This window comes from Scaptodrosophila lebanonensis, unplaced genomic scaffold, assembly GCF_003285725.1.
Source record: "Scaptodrosophila lebanonensis strain 11010-0011.00,11010-0021.00 unplaced genomic scaffold, SlebRS2 tig00000001-arrow-pilon, whole genome shotgun sequence".
NCBI classification, from domain to species: domain Eukaryota; kingdom Metazoa; phylum Arthropoda; class Insecta; order Diptera; family Drosophilidae; genus Scaptodrosophila; species Scaptodrosophila lebanonensis.
In genome coordinates this window covers 12,225,205-12,243,848 of record NW_022060529.1, presented here as the reverse complement: position 1 = coordinate 12,243,848, position 18,644 = coordinate 12,225,205, and the positions used below count along the sequence as shown (strand labels likewise).

At 42.9% G+C, this 18,644-nt stretch overlaps 1 protein-coding gene across 1 annotated transcript; it reads right to left on the bottom strand.

Moving 5' to 3' along the window:
* Positions 1–232: 232 nt before the first annotated feature.
* On the bottom strand, positions 233–14,081 carry LOC115633659. The gene is made up of 5 exons (XM_030531105.1): positions 12,347–14,081; positions 11,941–12,204; positions 11,782–11,861; positions 11,657–11,718; positions 233–11,600 (listed from the first exon to the last, which is right to left on the bottom strand). Exons 1-5 carry the CDS (start codon positions 14,015–14,017, stop codon positions 343–345), a joined length of 13,335 nt encoding a protein of 4,444 aa, XP_030386965.1. The 5' UTR covers positions 14,018–14,081; the 3' UTR covers positions 233–342.
* Between the last annotated feature and the right edge of the window lie 4,563 nt (positions 14,082–18,644).

Below are 18,644 nucleotides of genomic sequence, written 5' to 3'. Positions count from 1 at the left end.
TTTATTTAAAGTCCGAACGATTTTTTAAAAGTTTAAATATAAAGTTATTATACAAGTACATATGTATTTATTAGCCTTTAAAACGACACTAGCATTTTTAAAGAGCTCTCAATAAAAATGTCATCTCCAGTTGAACCTCGCTTACATTATTTATGCAGACCAACCCATGGGCTTGTCTTCCAATAAAAAAGCCGCAACTTCTAATAATTGTTATTTATTTATTTGTTAAAAATGATTTTCTTTTATAAATCGTATATTGTATAAAAAAATATTGTCATGAATACTTAGGGCACTATTTTGATAATATTCAAATGATATGTGTAAGTAAAGTAATGTCTTCTGTTAGTTTGAGGTTTTAAAGAATTTATGTTCTTGAGTACTCCTGGTATGTTGGAATGCACCTTGTTTTATTTTATGAACAGCACATGTTGTGGGGGCAGTTATATATTCGCTTTTATAAAGACTGGAGCCGGTTGATTTCTCGTTGCCCAGACTGATTGAGGACTGATTACTACGATTGCGTGTAACAACACGCTCTGTACGACTATGGTTGTCGGTGTACGAGGGGAAATCGAATCCACTGGACATATGTTGACCACCACGAGTGCGTCTGATAGTGCGCTCGCTATGGCTGTGTGATGGGAAATCGATACCGCCTGACACGTACGTGCGTGTGACCGTTGACCTTTCGATATTGGACTTATTGTCATTGCCACCAGCACCAGATATAACGCGTGTCATAGAGGAAGACGTCTTCAGGTTATGCTCATGGTTTTCCTTGTGTATGTTGCAGCTACGACGCTCAGAAGAGAAGCTGGAGCTCAAGTCCGACTCCCGGTTTTGACGATGTAAGCTACTGTAACTCTGACGGTCCGTGGCATAATTGGTACTTGAGGGCTGTTCATGCAAATTTAGAATACTCTTGCGTTGCATTTTCCCATTCGAAGTAAGACTACTGCTTAGACCATTTGTATCACTTGTAATATTTTTACGATGGAATATTGAGTTTGAGACATCGGCCTCAGAGGAAAACTCACTCTTTCGATGATGGAAGTTCTTTGCAGCTGTCACTTGAGATGTTGAGCCGTTAATCACTGTATTTCCTTGTTTTGTTGTCGTTGTATGAATGGAATTGTTGGAAGCCTGTGTTCCCTTTATATGTTGCTTATCCACAGCTGTATTTTCTACAATATTGAGATTTCTTTGCATCGATGTGGATTCCTTGTGGATATTCTGAGTGTTTTCGATATTTGTTGTCGTTGTATTTTTTGCAATATTCTCAATAACATTTATCTTTGCTGGTCTTTTTACATACTCAGTTTCAGGTTCCTTTTTGCTTCGGCCACCGACGACTGTTGTAACCTTTTTTGTCGAAACTACTATTAAACCGTCAACCGGATTTTGATTATTCGACTCGACTTGCTTTACCGCATCTTTTCCAGAAACAAAGCTCATTTGATTTGTTGTTTTCAATATTGCAGTATCACTTCCAAGGCTAATAGAAGAGCTATTATGCTTGTATTTTTGTTGAGTTTTGTGTATAGTAGTATTCATTGTTGATTTTTTGTAGTCATCTTTTCTCGTTACTGTCATAGAACCTTCAAGTTTTAAATTATCCACAGGACGTTTTGGAGTTTCTCTTCTTATATTTTCTGTAATCGTTTTGCTATCTGTTTCGCTTCTTTCATTTCTTCTGTAAAATTCTCCTTCCGGCCTTAAGTTATCCTTGGGTTTCTTTTGAGTTGGCCTTTCAGCTGGCTTATAGGTACCTTTGCCTGGAACATAAAATTCTCCTTCTACCTTTAAGTTATCGGTTGGTTTCACCTGATCTGGTCTTTTAACGTGATGATATTCTTCTTTTTGGGTAAATGTCATTTCGCCTTCTGTTTTTAAGTTGTCTTTTCGTACTATTGTTTTTACCTTCTCTGCGGGCTTAAATGGTTCCTTTTGTGGTATATGCATTTTACCCTCAGGTTTTAAGTTGTCTTCGTATTTCTTCTGTTCGGGGCGTGGGCCAGATTGATATTTTGGTTTCTGTGGAGTATACATAACTCCCTCGGGCTTCAAATTATCGTCCGGCTTTATTGGAGAGGGACGAACAACCTGTTGGAACTCAATTTTTTCATTGAAAATCATTTCTCCTTCAGTACGAAGATTATCTTTATGTATAACTTTCGTAACCCTATCTGCTGGTCTAAATTTATCTTTTTGTGGTATTAAAATATCTCCCTCAGGTTTTAAGTTATCTTCAGGCTTTTTTTGCTTGGGCCTTTCCGTCGACTTGAAAACTTGTTTCTCTGGGGCATAAAATTCTCCTTCTACTTTCAAATTATCTGTGTGTTTAACAATTGTACGACGTTCGCTCGCCTGATATTTTGGCTTTTCGGGGCACGTAAAATCTCCTTCAGGCTTAAGATTGTCTACAGGCTTCACCTGCTCAGGTCGAGTCACATACTGATATTCACTCTTTTCGGTAAAAGTCATTTCCCCCTCAGTACGAAGGTTGTCTTTTCGAATAACTTTTTCAGTTTTCTCAGCCGGTTTATACGTTTGCTTCATCGGTTTCACAAAATCACCTTCAGGTTTAAGATTATCCACTGGTTTTTTTTGTAAAGGACGTTCGCCAGGAGTATATCCTGTCTTTTCGGGGCTATAAAATTCACCTTCAGGTCGCAAGTTGTCTTCAGGCTTCTTCTGAACTGGTCGTTCGGCTGGTCTATAACCTGGCTTATCAGGTGTGTAGAATTCACCCTCTGGCCTGAGATTATCTTCATGTCTCACTTGGGTGGGACGTTCTCCTGGCCGGAATTTCGGTTTCTCAGGGCTGTAGAACTCGCCTTCGGGCTTTAGGTTATCGGTTGGTTTTACTTGTTCAGGCCGAGTCACATACTGGTACTCTTCTCTCTCCACAAACGTCATTTCGCCCTCAGTCCGCAAGTTGTCCTTACGTATGATTTTCTCCGTTTTCTCTGCTGGCCTAAAAACTTGTTTCTCTGGTTTCACGAAGTCCCCTTCGGTCTTAAGATTGTCAACAGGTTTCTTTTGAACTGGTCGTTCAGCCGGCTTGAATCCGGGCTTATCAGGTGTATAAAATTCTCCCTCTGGCCGAAGATTATCTTCTGGTCTGACTTGTGAAGGACGCTCGCCTGGCATGAACTTCGGCTTTTCGGGACTATAGAAATCACCCTCCGATCGCAAGTTGTCTTCTGGCTTCTTCTGAACTGGTCGTTCAGCTGGCCTATAACCTGGTTTTTCTGGAGTATAGAATTCACCCTCTGGCCTGAGATTGTCTTCAGGTCTCACTTGAGATGGACGTTCTCCTGGCCGGAATTTCGGTTTCTCAGGGCTGTAGAACTCGCCTTCGGGCTTTAGGTTATCGGTTGGTTTTACTTGTTCAGGCCGAGTCACATACTGGTACTCTTCTCTCTCCACAAACGTCATTTCGCCCTCAGTCCGCAAGTTGTCCTTACGTATGATTTTCTCCGTTTTCTCTGCTGGCCTAAAAACTTGTTTCTCTGGTTTCACGAAGTCACCTTCGGGCTTAAGATTGTCAACGGGTTTCTTTTGAACTGGTCGTTCAGCCGGCTTGAATCCGGGCTTATCAGGTGTATAAAATTCTCCCTCTGGCCGAAGATTATCTTCTGGTCTGACTTGTGAAGGACGCTCGCCTGGCATGAACTTCGGCTTTTCGGGACTATAGAAATCACCCTCCGGTCGCAAGTTGTCTTCTGGCTTCTTCTGAACTGGTCGTTCAGCTGGCCTATAACCTGGTTTTTCTGGAGTATAGAATTCACCCTCTGGCCTGAGATTGTCTTCAGGTCTCACTTGAGATGGACGTTCTCCTGGCCGGAATTTCGGTTTCTCAGGGCTGTAGAACTCGCCTTCGGGCTTTAGGTTATCGGTTGGTTTTACTTGTTCAGGCCGAGTCACATACTGGTACTCTTCTCTCTCCACAAACGTCATTTCTCCCTCAGTCCGCAAGTTGTCCTTACGTATGATTTTCTCCGTTTTCTCTGCTGGCCTAAAAACTTGTTTCTCTGGTTTTGCGAATTCGCCTTCGGGCTTAAGATTGTCAACGGGTTTCTTTTGAACTGGTCGTTCAGCCGGCTTGAATCCGGGCTTATCAGGTGTATAAAATTCTCCCTCTGGCCGAAGATTATCTTCTGGTCTGACTTGTGAAGGACGCTCGCCTGGCATGAACTTCGGTTTTTCGGGACTATAGAAATCACACTCTGGTCGCAGGTTGTCTTCTGGCTTCTTCTGAACTGGTCGTTCAGCTGGCCTATAACCTGGTTTTTCTGGAGTATAGAATTCACCCTCTGGCCTGAGATTGTCTTCAGGTCTCACTTGAGATGGACGCTCGCCTGGCATGAACTTCGGCTTTTCGGGACTATAGAAATCACCTTCTGGTCGCAGGTTGTCTTCTGGCTTCTTCTGAACTGGTCGTTCGGCTGGCCTGTATCCTGGTTTATCAGGGGTGTGGAATTCTCCCTCTGGCCGTAGATTATCTTCTGGTCTGACTTGTGAAGGACGGTCGCCTGGCATGTACTTCGGTTTTTCGGGACTATAGAAATCACCCTCTGGCCGCAGGTTGTCTTCTGGCTTCTTCTGAACTGGACGTTCGGCTGGCCTGTATCCTGGTTTATCAGGTGTGTAGAATTCTCCTTCTGGCCTGAGATTGTCTTCAGGTCTCACTTGAGATGGACGTTCTCCTGGCCGGAATTTCGGTTTCTCAGGGCTGTAGAACTCGCCTTCGGGCTTTAGGTTATCGGTTGGTTTTACTTGTTCAGGCCGAGTCACATACTGGTACTCTTCTCTCTCCACAAACGTCATTTCTCCCTCAGTCCGCAAGTTGTCCTTACGTATGATTTTCTCCGTTTTCTCTGCTGGCCTAAAAACTTGTTTCTCTGGTTTTGCGAATTCGCCTTCGGGCTTAAGATTGTCAACGGGTTTCTTTTGAACTGGTCGTTCAGCCGGCTTGAATCCGGGCTTATCAGGTGTATAAAATTCTCCCTCTGGCCGAAGATTATCTTCTGGTCTGACTTGTGAAGGACGCTCGCCTGGCATGAACTTCGGTTTTTCGGGACTATAGAAATCACCCTCTGGTCGCAGGTTGTCTTCTGGCTTCTTCTGAACTGGTCGTTCAGCTGGCCTATAACCTGGTTTTTCTGGAGTATAGAATTCACCCTCTGGCCTGAGATTGTCTTCAGGTCTCACTTGAGATGGACGCTCGCCTGGCATGAACTTCGGCTTTTCGGGACTATAGAAATCACCTTCTGGTCGCAGGTTGTCTTCTGGCTTCTTCTGAACTGGTCGTTCAGCTGGCCTATAACCTGGTTTTTCTGGAGTATAGAATTCACCCTCTGGCCTGAGATTGTCTTCAGGTCTCACTTGAGATGGACGTTCTCCTGGCCGGAATTTCGGTTTCTCAGGGCTGTAGAACTCGCCTTCGGGCTTTAGGTTATCGGTTGGTTTTACTTGTTCAGGCCGAGTCACATACTGGTACTCTTCTCTCTCCACAAACGTCATTTCGCCCTCAGTCCGCAAGTTGTCCTTACGTATGATTTTCTCCGTTTTCTCTGCTGGCCTAAAAACTTGTTTCTCTGGTTTCACGAAGTCACCTTCGGGCTTAAGATTGTCAACAGGTTTCTTTTGAACTGGTCGCTCAGCCGGCTTGAATCCGGGCTTATCAGGTGTATAAAATTCTCCCTCTGGCCGAAGATTATCTTCTGGTCTGACTTGTGAAGGACGCTCGCCTGGCATGAACTTCGGCTTTTCGGGACTATAGAAATCACCCTCCGGTCGCAAGTTGTCTTCTGGCTTTTTCTGAACTGGTCGTTCAGCTGGCCTATAACCTGGTTTTTCTGGAGTATAGAATTCACCCTCTGGCCTGAGATTGTCTTCAGGTCTCACTTGAGATGGACGTTCTCCTGGCCGGAATTTCGGTTTCTCAGGGCTGTAGAACTCGCCTTCGGGCTTTAGGTTATCGGTTGGTTTTACTTGTTCAGGCCGAGTCACATACTGGTACTCTTCTCTCTCCACAAACGTCATTTCTCCCTCAGTCCGCAAGTTGTCCTTACGTATGATTTTCTCCGTTTTCTCTGCTGGCCTAAAAACTTGTTTCTCTGGTTTTGCGAATTCGCCTTCGGGCTTAAGATTGTCAACGGGTTTCTTTTGAACTGGTCGTTCAGCCGGCTTGAATCCGGGCTTATCAGGTGTATAAAATTCTCCCTCTGGACGAAGATTATCTTCTGGTCTGACTTGTGAAGGACGCTCGCCTGGCATGAACTTCGGTTTTTCGTGACTATAGAAATCACCCTCTGGTCGCAGGTTGTCTTCTGGCTTCTTCTGAACTGGTCGTTCGGCTGGTCTATAACCTGGTTTTTCTGGAGTATAGAATTCACCCTCTGGCCTGAGATTGTCTTCAGGTCTCACTTGAGATGGACGCTCGCCTGGCATGAACTTCGGCTTTTCGGGACTATAGAAATCACCTTCTGGTCGCAGGTTGTCTTCTGGCTTCTTCTGAACTGGTCGTTCAGCTGGCCTATAACCTGGTTTTTCTGGAGTATAGAATTCACCCTCTGGCCTGAGATTGTCTTCAGGTCTCACTTGAGATGGACGTTCTCCTGGCCGGAATTTCGGTTTCTCAGGGCTGTAGAACTCGCCTTCGGGCTTTAGGTTATCGGTTGGTTTTACTTGTTCAGGCCGAGTCACATACTGGTACTCTTCTCTCTCCACAAACGTCATTTCTCCCTCAGTCCGCAAGTTGTCCTTACGTATGATTTTCTCCGTTTTCTCTGCAGGCCTAAAAACTTGTTTCTCTGGTTTTGCGAATTCGCCTTCGGGCTTAAGATTATCAACAGGTTTCTTTTGAACTGGTCGCTCAGCCGGCTTGAATCCGGGCTTATCAGGTGTATAAAATTCTCCCTCTGGCCGTAGATTATCTTCTGGTCTGACTTGTGAAGGACGCTCGCCTGGCATGAACTTCGGCTTTTCGGGACTATAGAAATCACCCTCTGGTCGCAGGTTGTCTTCTGGCTTCTTCTGAACTGGTCGTTCGGCAGGCCTGTATCCTGGTTTATCAGGGGTGTAGAATTCACCCTCTGGCCGTAGATTATCTTCTGGTCTGACTTGTGAAGGACGCTCGCCTGGCATGAACTTCGGCTTTTCGGGACTATAGAAATCACCCTCTGGTCGCAGGTTGTCTTCTGGCTTCTTCTGAACTGGTCGTTCGGCTGGTCTATAACCTGGTTTTTCTGGAGTATAGAATTCACCCTCTGGCCTGAGATTGTCTTCAGGTCTCACTTGAGATGGACGCTCGCCTGGCATGAACTTCGGCTTTTCGGGACTATAGAAATCACCTTCTGGTCGCAAGTTGTCTTCTGGCTTCTTCTGAACTGGTCGTTCAGCTGGCCTATAACCTGGTTTTTCTGGAGTATAGAATTCACCCTCTGGCCTGAGATTGTCTTCAGGTCTCACTTGAGATGGACGTTCTCCTGGCCGGAATTTCGGTTTCTCAGGGCTGTAGAACTCGCCTTCGGGCTTTAGGTTATCTGTTGGTTTTACTTGTTCAGGCCGAGTCACATACTGGTACTCTTCTCTCTCCACAAACGTCATTTCGCCCTCAGTCCGCAAGTTGTCCTTACGTATGATTTTCTCCGTTTTCTCTGCTGGCCTAAAAACTTGTTTCTCTGGTTTTGCGAATTCGCCTTCGGGCTTAAGATTGTCAACGGGTTTCTTTTGAACTGGTCGCTCAGCCGGCTTGAATCCGGGCTTATCAGGTGTATAAAATTCTCCCTCTGGCCGAAGATTATCTTCTGGTCTGACTTGTGAAGGACGCTCGCCTGGCATGAACTTCGGCTTTTCGGGACTATAGAAATCACCTTCTGGTCGCAGGTTGTCTTCTGGCTTCTTCTGAACTGGTCGTTCGGCAGGCCTGTATCCTGGTTTATCAGGGGTGTAGAATTCACCCTCTGGCCGTAGATTATCTTCTGGTCTGACTTGTGAAGGACGCTCGCCTGGCATGAACTTCGGCTTTTCGGGACTATAGAAATCACCCTCTGGTCGCAAGTTGTCTTCTGGCTTCTTCTGAACTGGTCGTTCAGCTGGCCTATAACCTGGTTTTTCTGGAGTATAGAATTCACCCTCTGGCCTGAGATTGTCTTCAGGTCTCACTTGAGATGGACGTTCTCCTGGCCGGAATTTCGGTTTCTCAGGGCTGTAGAACTCGCCTTCGGGCTTTAGGTTATCGGTTGGTTTTACTTGTTCAGGCCGAGTCACATACTGGTACTCTTCTCTCTCCACAAACGTCATTTCTCCCTCAGTCCGCAAGTTGTCCTTACGTATGATTTTCTCCGTTTTCTCTGCTGGCCTAAAAACTTGTTTCTCTGGTTTTGCGAATTCGCCTTCGGGCTTAAGATTGTCAACGGGTTTCTTTTGAACTGGTCGCTCAGCCGGCTTGAATCCGGGCTTATCAGGTGTATAAAATTCTCCCTCTGGCCGTAGATTATCTTCTGGTCTGACTTGTGAAGGACGCTCGCCTGGCATGAACTTCGGCTTTTCGGGACTATAGAAATCACCTTCTGGTCGCAGGTTGTCTTCTGGCTTCTTCTGAACTGGTCGTTCAGCTGGCCTATAACCTGGTTTTTCTGGAGTATAGAATTCACCCTCTGGCCTGAGATTGTCTTCAGGTCTCACTTGAGATGGACGTTCTCCTGGCCGGAATTTCGGTTTCTCAGGGCTGTAGAACTCGCCTTCGGGCTTTAGGTTATCGGTTGGTTTTACTTGTTCAGGCCGAGTCACATACTGGTACTCTTCTCTCTCCACAAACGTCATTTCTCCCTCAGTCCGCAAGTTGTCCTTACGTATGATTTTCTCCGTTTTCTCTGCTGGCCTAAAAACTTGTTTCTCTGGTTTTGCGAATTCGCCTTCGGGCTTAAGATTGTCAACGGGTTTCTTTTGAACTGGTCGCTCAGCCGGCTTGAATCCGGGCTTATCAGGTGTATAAAATTCTCCCTCTGGCCGTAGATTATCTTCTGGTCTGACTTGTGAAGGACGCTCGCCTGGCATGAACTTCGGCTTTTCGGGACTATAGAAATCACCTTCTGGTCGCAGGTTGTCTTCTGGCTTCTTCTGAACTGGTCGTTCAGCTGGCCTATAACCTGGTTTTTCTGGAGTATAGAATTCACCCTCTGGCCTGAGATTGTCTTCAGGTCTCACTTGAGATGGACGTTCTCCTGGCCGGAATTTCGGTTTCTCAGGGCTGTAGAACTCGCCTTCGGGCTTTAGGTTATCGGTTGGTTTTACTTGTTCAGGCCGAGTCACATACTGGTACTCTTCTCTCTCCACAAACGTCATTTCTCCCTCAGTCCGCAAGTTGTCCTTACGTATGATTTTCTCCGTTTTCTCTGCAGGCCTAAAAACTTGTTTCTCTGGTTTTGCGAATTCGCCTTCGGGCTTAAGATTATCAACAGGTTTCTTTTGAACTGGTCGCTCAGCCGGCTTGAATCCGGGCTTATCAGGTGTATAAAATTCTCCCTCTGGCCGTAGATTATCTTCTGGTCTGACTTGTGAAGGACGCTCGCCTGGCATGAACTTCGGCTTTTCGGGACTATAGAAATCACCCTCTGGTCGCAGGTTGTCTTCTGGCTTCTTCTGAACTGGTCGTTCGGCAGGCCTGTATCCTGGTTTATCAGGGGTGTAGAATTCACCCTCTGGCCGTAGATTATCTTCTGGTCTGACTTGTGAAGGACGCTCGCCTGGCATGAACTTCGGCTTTTCGGGACTATAGAAATCACCCTCTGGTCGCAAGTTGTCTTCTGGCTTCTTCTGAACTGGTCGTTCAGCTGGCCTATAACCTGGTTTTTCTGGAGTATAGAATTCACCCTCTGGCCTGAGATTGTCTTCAGGTCTCACTTGAGATGGACGTTCTCCTGGCCGGAATTTCGGTTTCTCAGGGCTGTAGAACTCGCCTTCGGGCTTTAGGTTATCGGTTGGTTTTACTTGTTCAGGCCGAGTCACATACTGGTACTCTTCTCTCTCCACAAACGTCATTTCTCCCTCAGTCCGCAAGTTGTCCTTACGTATGATTTTCTCCGTTTTCTCTGTTGGCCTAAAAACTTGTTTCTCTGGTTTTGCGAATTCGCCTTCGGGCTTAAGATTGTCAAGGGGTTTCTTTTGAACTGGTCGTTCAGCCGGCTTGAATCCGGGCTTATCAGGTGTATAAAATTCTCCCTCTGGACGAAGATTATCTTCTGGTCTGACTTGTGAAGGACGCTCGCCTGGCATGAACTTCGGTTTTTCGGGACTATAGAAATCACCCTCTGGTCGCAGGTTGTCTTCTGGCTTCTTCTGAACTGGTCGTTCGGCTGGTCTATAACCTGGTTTTTCTGGAGTATAGAATTCACCCTCTGGCCTGAGATTGTCTTCAGGTCTCACTTGAGATGGACGCTCGCCTGGCATGAACTTCGGCTTTTCGGGACTATAGAAATCACCCTCTGGTCGCAAGTTGTCTTCTGGCTTCTTCTGAACTGGTCGTTCGGCTGGCCTGTATCCTGGTTTATCAGGGGTGTGGAATTCTCCCTCTGGCCGTAGATTATCTTCTGGTCTGACTTGTGAAGGACGGTCGCCTGGCATGTACTTCGGTTTTTCGGGACTATAGAAATCACCCTCTGGCCGCAGGTTGTCTTCTGGCTTCTTCTGAACTGGACGTTCGGCTGGCCTGTATCCTGGTTTATCAGGTGTGTAGAATTCTCCTTCTGGCCTGAGATTGTCTTCAGGTCTCACTTGAGATGGACGTTCTCCTGGCCGGAATTTCGGTTTCTCAGGTGAATAAAAATCTCCTTCGGGGCGGAGGTTATCTTCTGGTCTGATTTGTGATGGTCGTTCACCTGGTGTAAATGTTGTTTTTTCTGGGCTATAGAAATCACCTTCTGGTCGTAAATTGTCGTCGGGTTTTATTTGAACAGGTCGTTCAGCAGGCCTGTACCCTGGTTTTGTTGGAGTGTAGAATTCGCCCTCCGGCCTTAAGTTATCTGTGGGTCTTACTTGCTCTGGCCTTGTAACAGATTGGTACTCTTCTCGCTTTATGAATGTCATTTCGCCTTCTGTACGGAGATTGTCAGTACGAATTATCTGAATGGGCCTTTCACCCGGTCGGTAAATTTGCTTTTCTGGTATTTCAAACTCGCCTTCTGGCTTTAGGTTGTCAGTTGGTTTCTTTTGAGTTGGTCGCTCTGCTGGTTTATATTCTGATTTATCCGGAGTATAAAACTCTCCCTCTGGTTTGAGGTTGTCTAATGGTCTCTTTTGTTCTGGGCGAACTACATATCTGTATTCTTCTTTCTCAACGAAAGTCATTTCGCCCTCTGTTCGCAAATTATCTGTATGTACAATCTTAGTTCGCTTTTCCCCGGGCTTATATGGCTCCTTCTCTGGAACTATGAATTCACCTTCCTGCTTTAAGTTATCTTCAGGCCTTTTTATAACAATATAGTCCAAAAGTATTTCTTCGTTTGGCTTTAACTTTGTTCTTTCCTTCTCCAAATCTGTTTTCGACCAGGTGTTAGTACGAACTCTCGTGTAGTTTTCATCGGTTTGCTCTGAAAAAGTGTACAATTTTAGCTTCGGTTTTGTTTATTGCTATTGAAAAATATACCGTTTATATCAACAAGTGTTTTTTCAGAAGACTTTGTTGTGCTGGTTGAGCAATGATGGCGCCTGAAAGTTAAAGTATATTCATAGTATAAATATTCAAAACAATATAGTTGGAGTTAACTATACCCGCAGGTGCATATTTCACAGATACACTTTTCGCTATGAATCGACTGTAGAGATGTTTTTTTATTCTTTTCGACTCCACGCTAACAAAAGAAATAGGAAAGAAAGAAAGATCAATTAGCACATAGAAGTATACAGTATAATTTGTATTGCATAACATACCTTTCTTGAATCGTCTAGGGTTTTATCAGTTTTTATGTAATCGAGTTCATCATAAATATTCTCGGTAATATTTTTGTGTTTCGATGTTTCGTTTCGGTTAAGGGTTACGTTTTCGTTGTTTTCAGAAATTGATGTGTTTTTCTCAATTTCAACAAACTCATCAACGTATATAGTTTTCTTGGGAGTCTCAACAATTTTCTCTATAACATCTGTATGCGTTTTTTCATCCAGAACACGCCAATCGTTTATGCTTGCGTCAAATATCTGTAATTAAATTAATAAGACATTGGACTTACAAACATAAAGCGAATGCTTTAGACTATTATGTTGCTTCAGTTTTAACATGCACATAATCGTAGAATGGGCACGCAACTAAGTCTCCACCGAAGCACTACAAGTTAATTACCTTTGTTACTTCAGTCGTAGTTGTTATGTTGGCGACATCGGTGTTATCTTTTTCAATTTCACGAGCAATGTCATTGGGCACAAAAGCTTTCGTATCAGTGAACGATTTCTCGTCCACGACCGTCCACTTGCCGAGCTTTGTGTCATACACCTTAGTTGTGTATGTTGTTGTTGTCGTATTAATGACATCATCAACTATTTCAGGATAACCCAAGTCGTGCGTGCTGTCCACAGTTTTCTCATCGACCACACGCCATCTATTATTTCGCCTGTCGTATATCTTCTTCTTGTATGTTACTTTATATGAGCCATCCGACTCCTTGCTAACGTAACGCTCAAATGTCGGATGCTTCTTATTAGTGTAATTAGTGGTTCCATCGCTATATTCGCTCCAGGTTTTCGTTTTTACATCGTAGACTTCCTTTTTCGAGGTCGACTTGGACTGTTTTGTGGTGCTGCGGTTTGTTGTGCTCTCGCTGATTTGCTTGTTGCTACTGCTGCTGCCCTTTACCGTGTCCAATCGTTTCGTGTCTACAAAACCACCACTGCTGCGTCTGTCTGTCGTATTAATGTCGGCCACCAGTAATGTCGATGACGTTGCTTCATCAACAGCTGTGGTGCTGGTGCTGGTGCTGTCAGTGGTCGCGATTTTATCGTGACGTTGCGTTGATGACGTAGCTTTTGTTGTGGTCGATGTAGACGAGACCGGTTCGCGTTGCGACGTCACCGGCGCCAACGTTGATGATGACGTAGTTGTAGTGGTACGGTCAGCTGTAGCTGCACCTGGAATCTTTGGCACGCTCGCACGTATAGCACCATTTGTCTGAGATTCGTACACTTTATCAGTACCGCCAACGCTGTAGCCAATATTGTCGCCGCTAATGTTAGTAGTGTTGGTGCTGGTTTGCTGTTTGGTATTTGTGATGGAGGTGCTATCTATGCCAACCTGTTCTGCAACATATTTGCTGTTCACCGATGATGATGAAGATGATGTCATACCGGTAGCGCTCGCTCTCTCGCTCGCAATGAGCGTTTCGTTGGCGTTGCGGCTGGAACTGGTTGTAGACTCAAAGTAAGTGGAGCTGGCCTGCTGATGGCTGCTGCTAGCCGATTTTGATGAGGACGTGTACATTTTTGATACACTGTCGCCGCTGGCAGACATCGTTATGCCACCGCCGTACTCCACTACCTCGATCGGCACGGAAAATACCGGTTCCTTTTTTTCACTTTCGAGGAGATCAATTGACGAAATGATTTTCTCGTTCGAGTAATCTCGCGAGATCTTCGCACTCCTGCTGGTGCTGCTGCTGCTGCTGAACTGCTGTGATTCCAGGGACTGAGATTGCGCTGTGTATGTGCTGGAGCTGGACTTGCCCGCTTGACTGCTATAGCTTTTAGCACCTGCATCTCGATCATCCGAGAGCTGTACAGTGGATATTGCAGTTGCTGCTGGCGTAGGCGCACCGTATGACACAGAGCTCTGCTCCATGGAGGTCGAACTGGAGGTTGTTTTTATTGTCTCTGTGGCATCGGGACGCTGTTTTTTGGTTAATTTGGTTGCCGACTCCGACGTTGTTGTTGTTGCTGATGTAGATGTTGCCGACGATTGCTGTTGATGCTGCGTCTGCGAGTGCGACGACAACTGTTTCTTTTTATTGTTTTTTGAGACCATTTTGCTGGTTTTAATTCGACACAGATGAGGTAATCACTGACTGCGTGTAGGTAAATAGACTTTTGCTTTTTTTTTTCAGTGGCTATCTGCATTAACTTTTTAAATATCGCTGCTGTTGTTAATCACAATTATCGCTCGGTTGGTTGGTTTGGCACAGAAGTAATATTTTATTTTTTAATTTTAATTGGTTTTTTATGACTATCTCATAATTTTCACGGCGGAATGTCGAAATACTTATTTTTAAATATTATACACACTCACGTACAAGCTAACCATAGTTCAAGTTGAAACGACAAACATACACACACACACAAAGGCAAGCACACACATACACACACGAATATGGGCGACAGTCGAACGTGTAGCGTGGACAAAAAGCTTAGCAAGTTTAGCACACACACTCACGCACAGTTAGAGAGATACAAAACGTTTGGGACTGATATTTTTTATTTAGATGCCCGAATGGTATTTTTTTCGTGTTCGGAATGCTTTTAAGATCAACAACCGTCGCGAAGCACAACTCAAAACGTACTGATCATTCGGAGCTGTTACTGCTGCTTTCGACCGTGTCTACTTTTGCCGTGCTGCTTGCCAAAAGCAGCACCAGCACCAGCGCCAGCCAAGCGTTTGTGGGTTTCGTTCGTTTAGCTTGGCAGGCATGCGTGCGAGCGAGAAACACGTCGCGCTGTAGCGCTTCGCCTTCGCAAATGGCAAAAACTCAGCGCCAAGCAGCGGCGCGTAGGTTGGTGCATGACTTACATTGTACGTGCATACATACAACTATATCTACATATATGTATTGGAACTGTCTGTCGGGCTGAGACTGTGGCTGAGTCTGAGACTATCTGTAAAATGCGTAGGTATACGAATGAGTCGGTGTGTCTGTTTATTTTATGTCGCTTTTGTGCCACGCAACGAGTTCAATAAGCCAATAAAACAAAAAAGAGCCCCCTTTCGAAAGTTTCTACACACAATGGCCATAAACTTGTCTCGCTGTTGTCTTTCAAAAAAGACGCTTCTCGCCATCAAACGTCCGACAAACAAACAAAACAGAATTGGTGCAGAAGCCCAAAAATGGCCAAATACTAATTGCCTGGAACTATCTAGCCGTCGTCCGACGGATGCATTATTAAAATACATACAAAAAAAAAATATATATATATATATATACATATATATATTTGTAGAAACGCCGCTCTGACACGGCTTAGTCAGCGACATGTTTTGCATTTATTTATGCAAACAAGTACGATGTATTGAACATTAAAGCTATACTCGTATTTGTGTCTGGCCAACTGTCTGGCATTACGTGGGCGCCAAAATTGCTTATGACTATTTGAGAGCTCAATAACAGTAGACTTCCACGATTTATACATTTAGTATTGATGTGACAATGCTGGATATTAAATTGCCTAATTGATTTATACCGGCTGTTGCAGTGGGCGTAACTAAAGAGTATCTAGAAGTTTTGTGTGTCACCAGCAAGCTAACTACACGCAGACAAATTAGTTTTTTGAAAACCGTGCAAAACTTAAAAAATGTCTTTTTTATATGTACATACAATATATGAGTTAAAGCCCTGATTTCAAATTAGTAGACGAAGCGTTTTTTAAATTTCGGTAGCTTTAAAAAATTACAGATTCGTTCTTACAATTCGGGCGAATGATATGATGGGATTTTTCTAGTTTTTAGGGCAATATCTTTCGTTGAATTTAAAAACTAACATTTCTATAATAAAAAAAAGGTCAATTCGCCCTGAAACTAACTACAAATTCAAAATTCCCATGCGCGTTTTCTGTCATTGTCTGGTTTAAAATCGAGCTGTGGGTTTCCACTTAGTTATTTATCATTCATTGAATAAATTAATAAAATAGATTTTGTAGACTTATTCAATTCAAACTAGTAGATTACCCTTTAACGTGGCGCGACTTTAAAACATAATAAGAATTTGATTAACAAATAAGAAATTAAATAGAATACAAGTATTTCCCATTAAAAACTAGGACAATATTTCTTCTTTGATATTGAGAATTCAGACACTATAAAATATTTACTTAGTTTCCACCTACCATTATAATAAAGAAATTTTGACCTTAGACAGAAATTTTCTTAAAAGTAGAGCTAGTTTTAATATTAAGTAGATTTCGGTCAATTTTTTTAAGCTGAGTGTACCTTTAGGTTTAAGGTCAGAAACTTTGATTGTCGAGAGAGCCGCAGACTTAAGCAATTTGACCTTCGAACACTTTAGCAAATCTTCTAAATTACTTATACAGTACAGTAGTGTGTGTGTGTACAAAAGAGAGAAACAGCAGAAAGGCCAATTATTGTTCAATTCACAGCGACAACGATGATTGTCATGACGTCATACATGGCGTATACACAATAAACCAAAAGTCACTTTTTAGTGAGCAACCAAAATCAAAATAAACTGGTTGCCGACGCATTAAAATGAACAAACAAGTTCCGAATGCAAAACTGAAGTGCAAAATGAAAAACAAACACATAATGTATGTATGTATTAGAAATTCAAAGCAAAAAAGTTGGGACACACATACATACATAGGCAAATTGGAACAAGTTTTAATTTAGTTCAAATCGCAATTGGTAATGGACAAAAAAATGCAGCACCAGTACGACTATCTACTTAATTACTTCGCGTGCTGATATGCTCCAAATTGTTCAGCAGGCACAAGCTCGTAGATACATTAAGTATACGAGTATATACTTGTATACATACATAGGTATACAGACATATTCACATGACATTCATTCCAATGTGGCACGAGAGATGTGGCTGGGGTCGGAGCAATGTGGTACTCGTCTTTTCCTTGGAATTGAATTTGATTTGCGGCAAGGCGGAGTTAACAAAATTTATGCGCATCGTATGGCTTACGTACAATTTATTTTAATTTACGATTTGCGATCAGACCAGTCAAAATTTCTAAAGAAGCTTAGAGCAGAGCAGAGCGGAGCAAAGTGGAACCTCAAGGTGGTTTGTATGTCCATTTGACGACACACGAAGGTTAACAGCAGAAGCCTTGCCAGCGATATCCCTTTTTTGGACATTTGTAATGTCAAAAAAAAATGCATAAATTTGTTAAATCAGTTTTTTGCTCTTTAAACTTGTCAACCATTGGACTTATAGGGCACGCAATTGCTCGCTTGCATTTTTCATTTAAATTGCCACAAAAATGACGCAATCCCCAGCGGTCACGTAATTGTAGGTAGTGTTTAATTTTTTCTTTTAAATTCATAAACAATTAAAATAAATTATTCCGTATGTGTGTGCATGTGTGTGTGAATGAATGAACTGTAATAACTACGGCAGCAATATCATTTGAATTCTAAACATATACATATTACAGTATTAGCTTTTGTGGGTGGTGATTGGCGTATCTCCATAGCCAGGTGGAACGTGCCATGAAGTCACTTTTAAACAAATTACTGTAGATTACAGCAAAAAGTACAACTTAATTATAATGTAGCCACTTAACTATTTTCGTTGTTATCGCATTCAAAAGTGAATATGTATATGTATCTAATCTAGTCTAATTCCGTGTATTATAAATTAGCTGCCACAAACAAACTCGTACATTAATGTTTGGAATACGTGCGAGCTTTGAACTCGTTTATACCTTCCTTCCATACCCATTTGAGGCCAAACTTGTTTGGTTTTTATTACAAAACTAGACTATTTTAATCAAATAAAAACAAAACTTGCCGATTTCCCAGAAAGGATTTTAGTATCTCTCTTGTCCATTAGTCATACGATTACGAACTCGTATATTTATTTACCTGTAAGTATATATTCGTACATACTATAGGTATAGGTTTTAAGGCTAGCTGGTGATTAAAAGCTGTTCAAAGAACAACATTCAATTATTCTGACTCATCCCTTAGGCACATCATTAGCTTTTTAACTTAATCGTTCAGTATACTCATAAAAAACAAATTCATTTCGTATAGACTTTAAACGGCGCTCAAGGAAAAGGTTAATAGCCTTATATAAGTGTTCTAAAAATATAATTTGTGTAACTTGTATTTCCAATCGATTTTGATAAAGTGATTCAGCAAATGATAAGACGGTTTATCTAATAATATATATACAAAATAAATTTATGAATATGTTTGGGAACGTTTCGTGAGCTTCACAAAAGGTAAGGCTATACGGCTACCCATTCTCAAATAAGTACAGTGATGCCTTTTTTCAAGAAAGTTTACTAATACAATCAATAATATATGATTAAATTCAATTTGTTATCGGGTAATCGCTCAAAAAGGAAAACTGTATTCCAGGGTGGCGCCTATATTTCATTTCATTAAGTACGAAAGCTTACAAGGATTGTCAATGGATCAACTGGCACCATAAATGGAATGATAGTTCCCAGTTGTTGAGTATTTAGAGATTTTAAAAAGGTACAGATGCGAAATATGCGTTAAAAAACGCATTTAAAATTGTTTTTTCCAATTATTCATCGAAATTTTGTTTTTCCATGAAGTTCCCTACTTTCCCGAAATGCTAATACTGAGAAAAATAAATTTTCGGAACTTGAGCGTGGTCTGCAAAGAACCCACTTCATTTCAGCCTGGGCATTGATGCTTTACCATTCAAAACCAGAAAATTGTT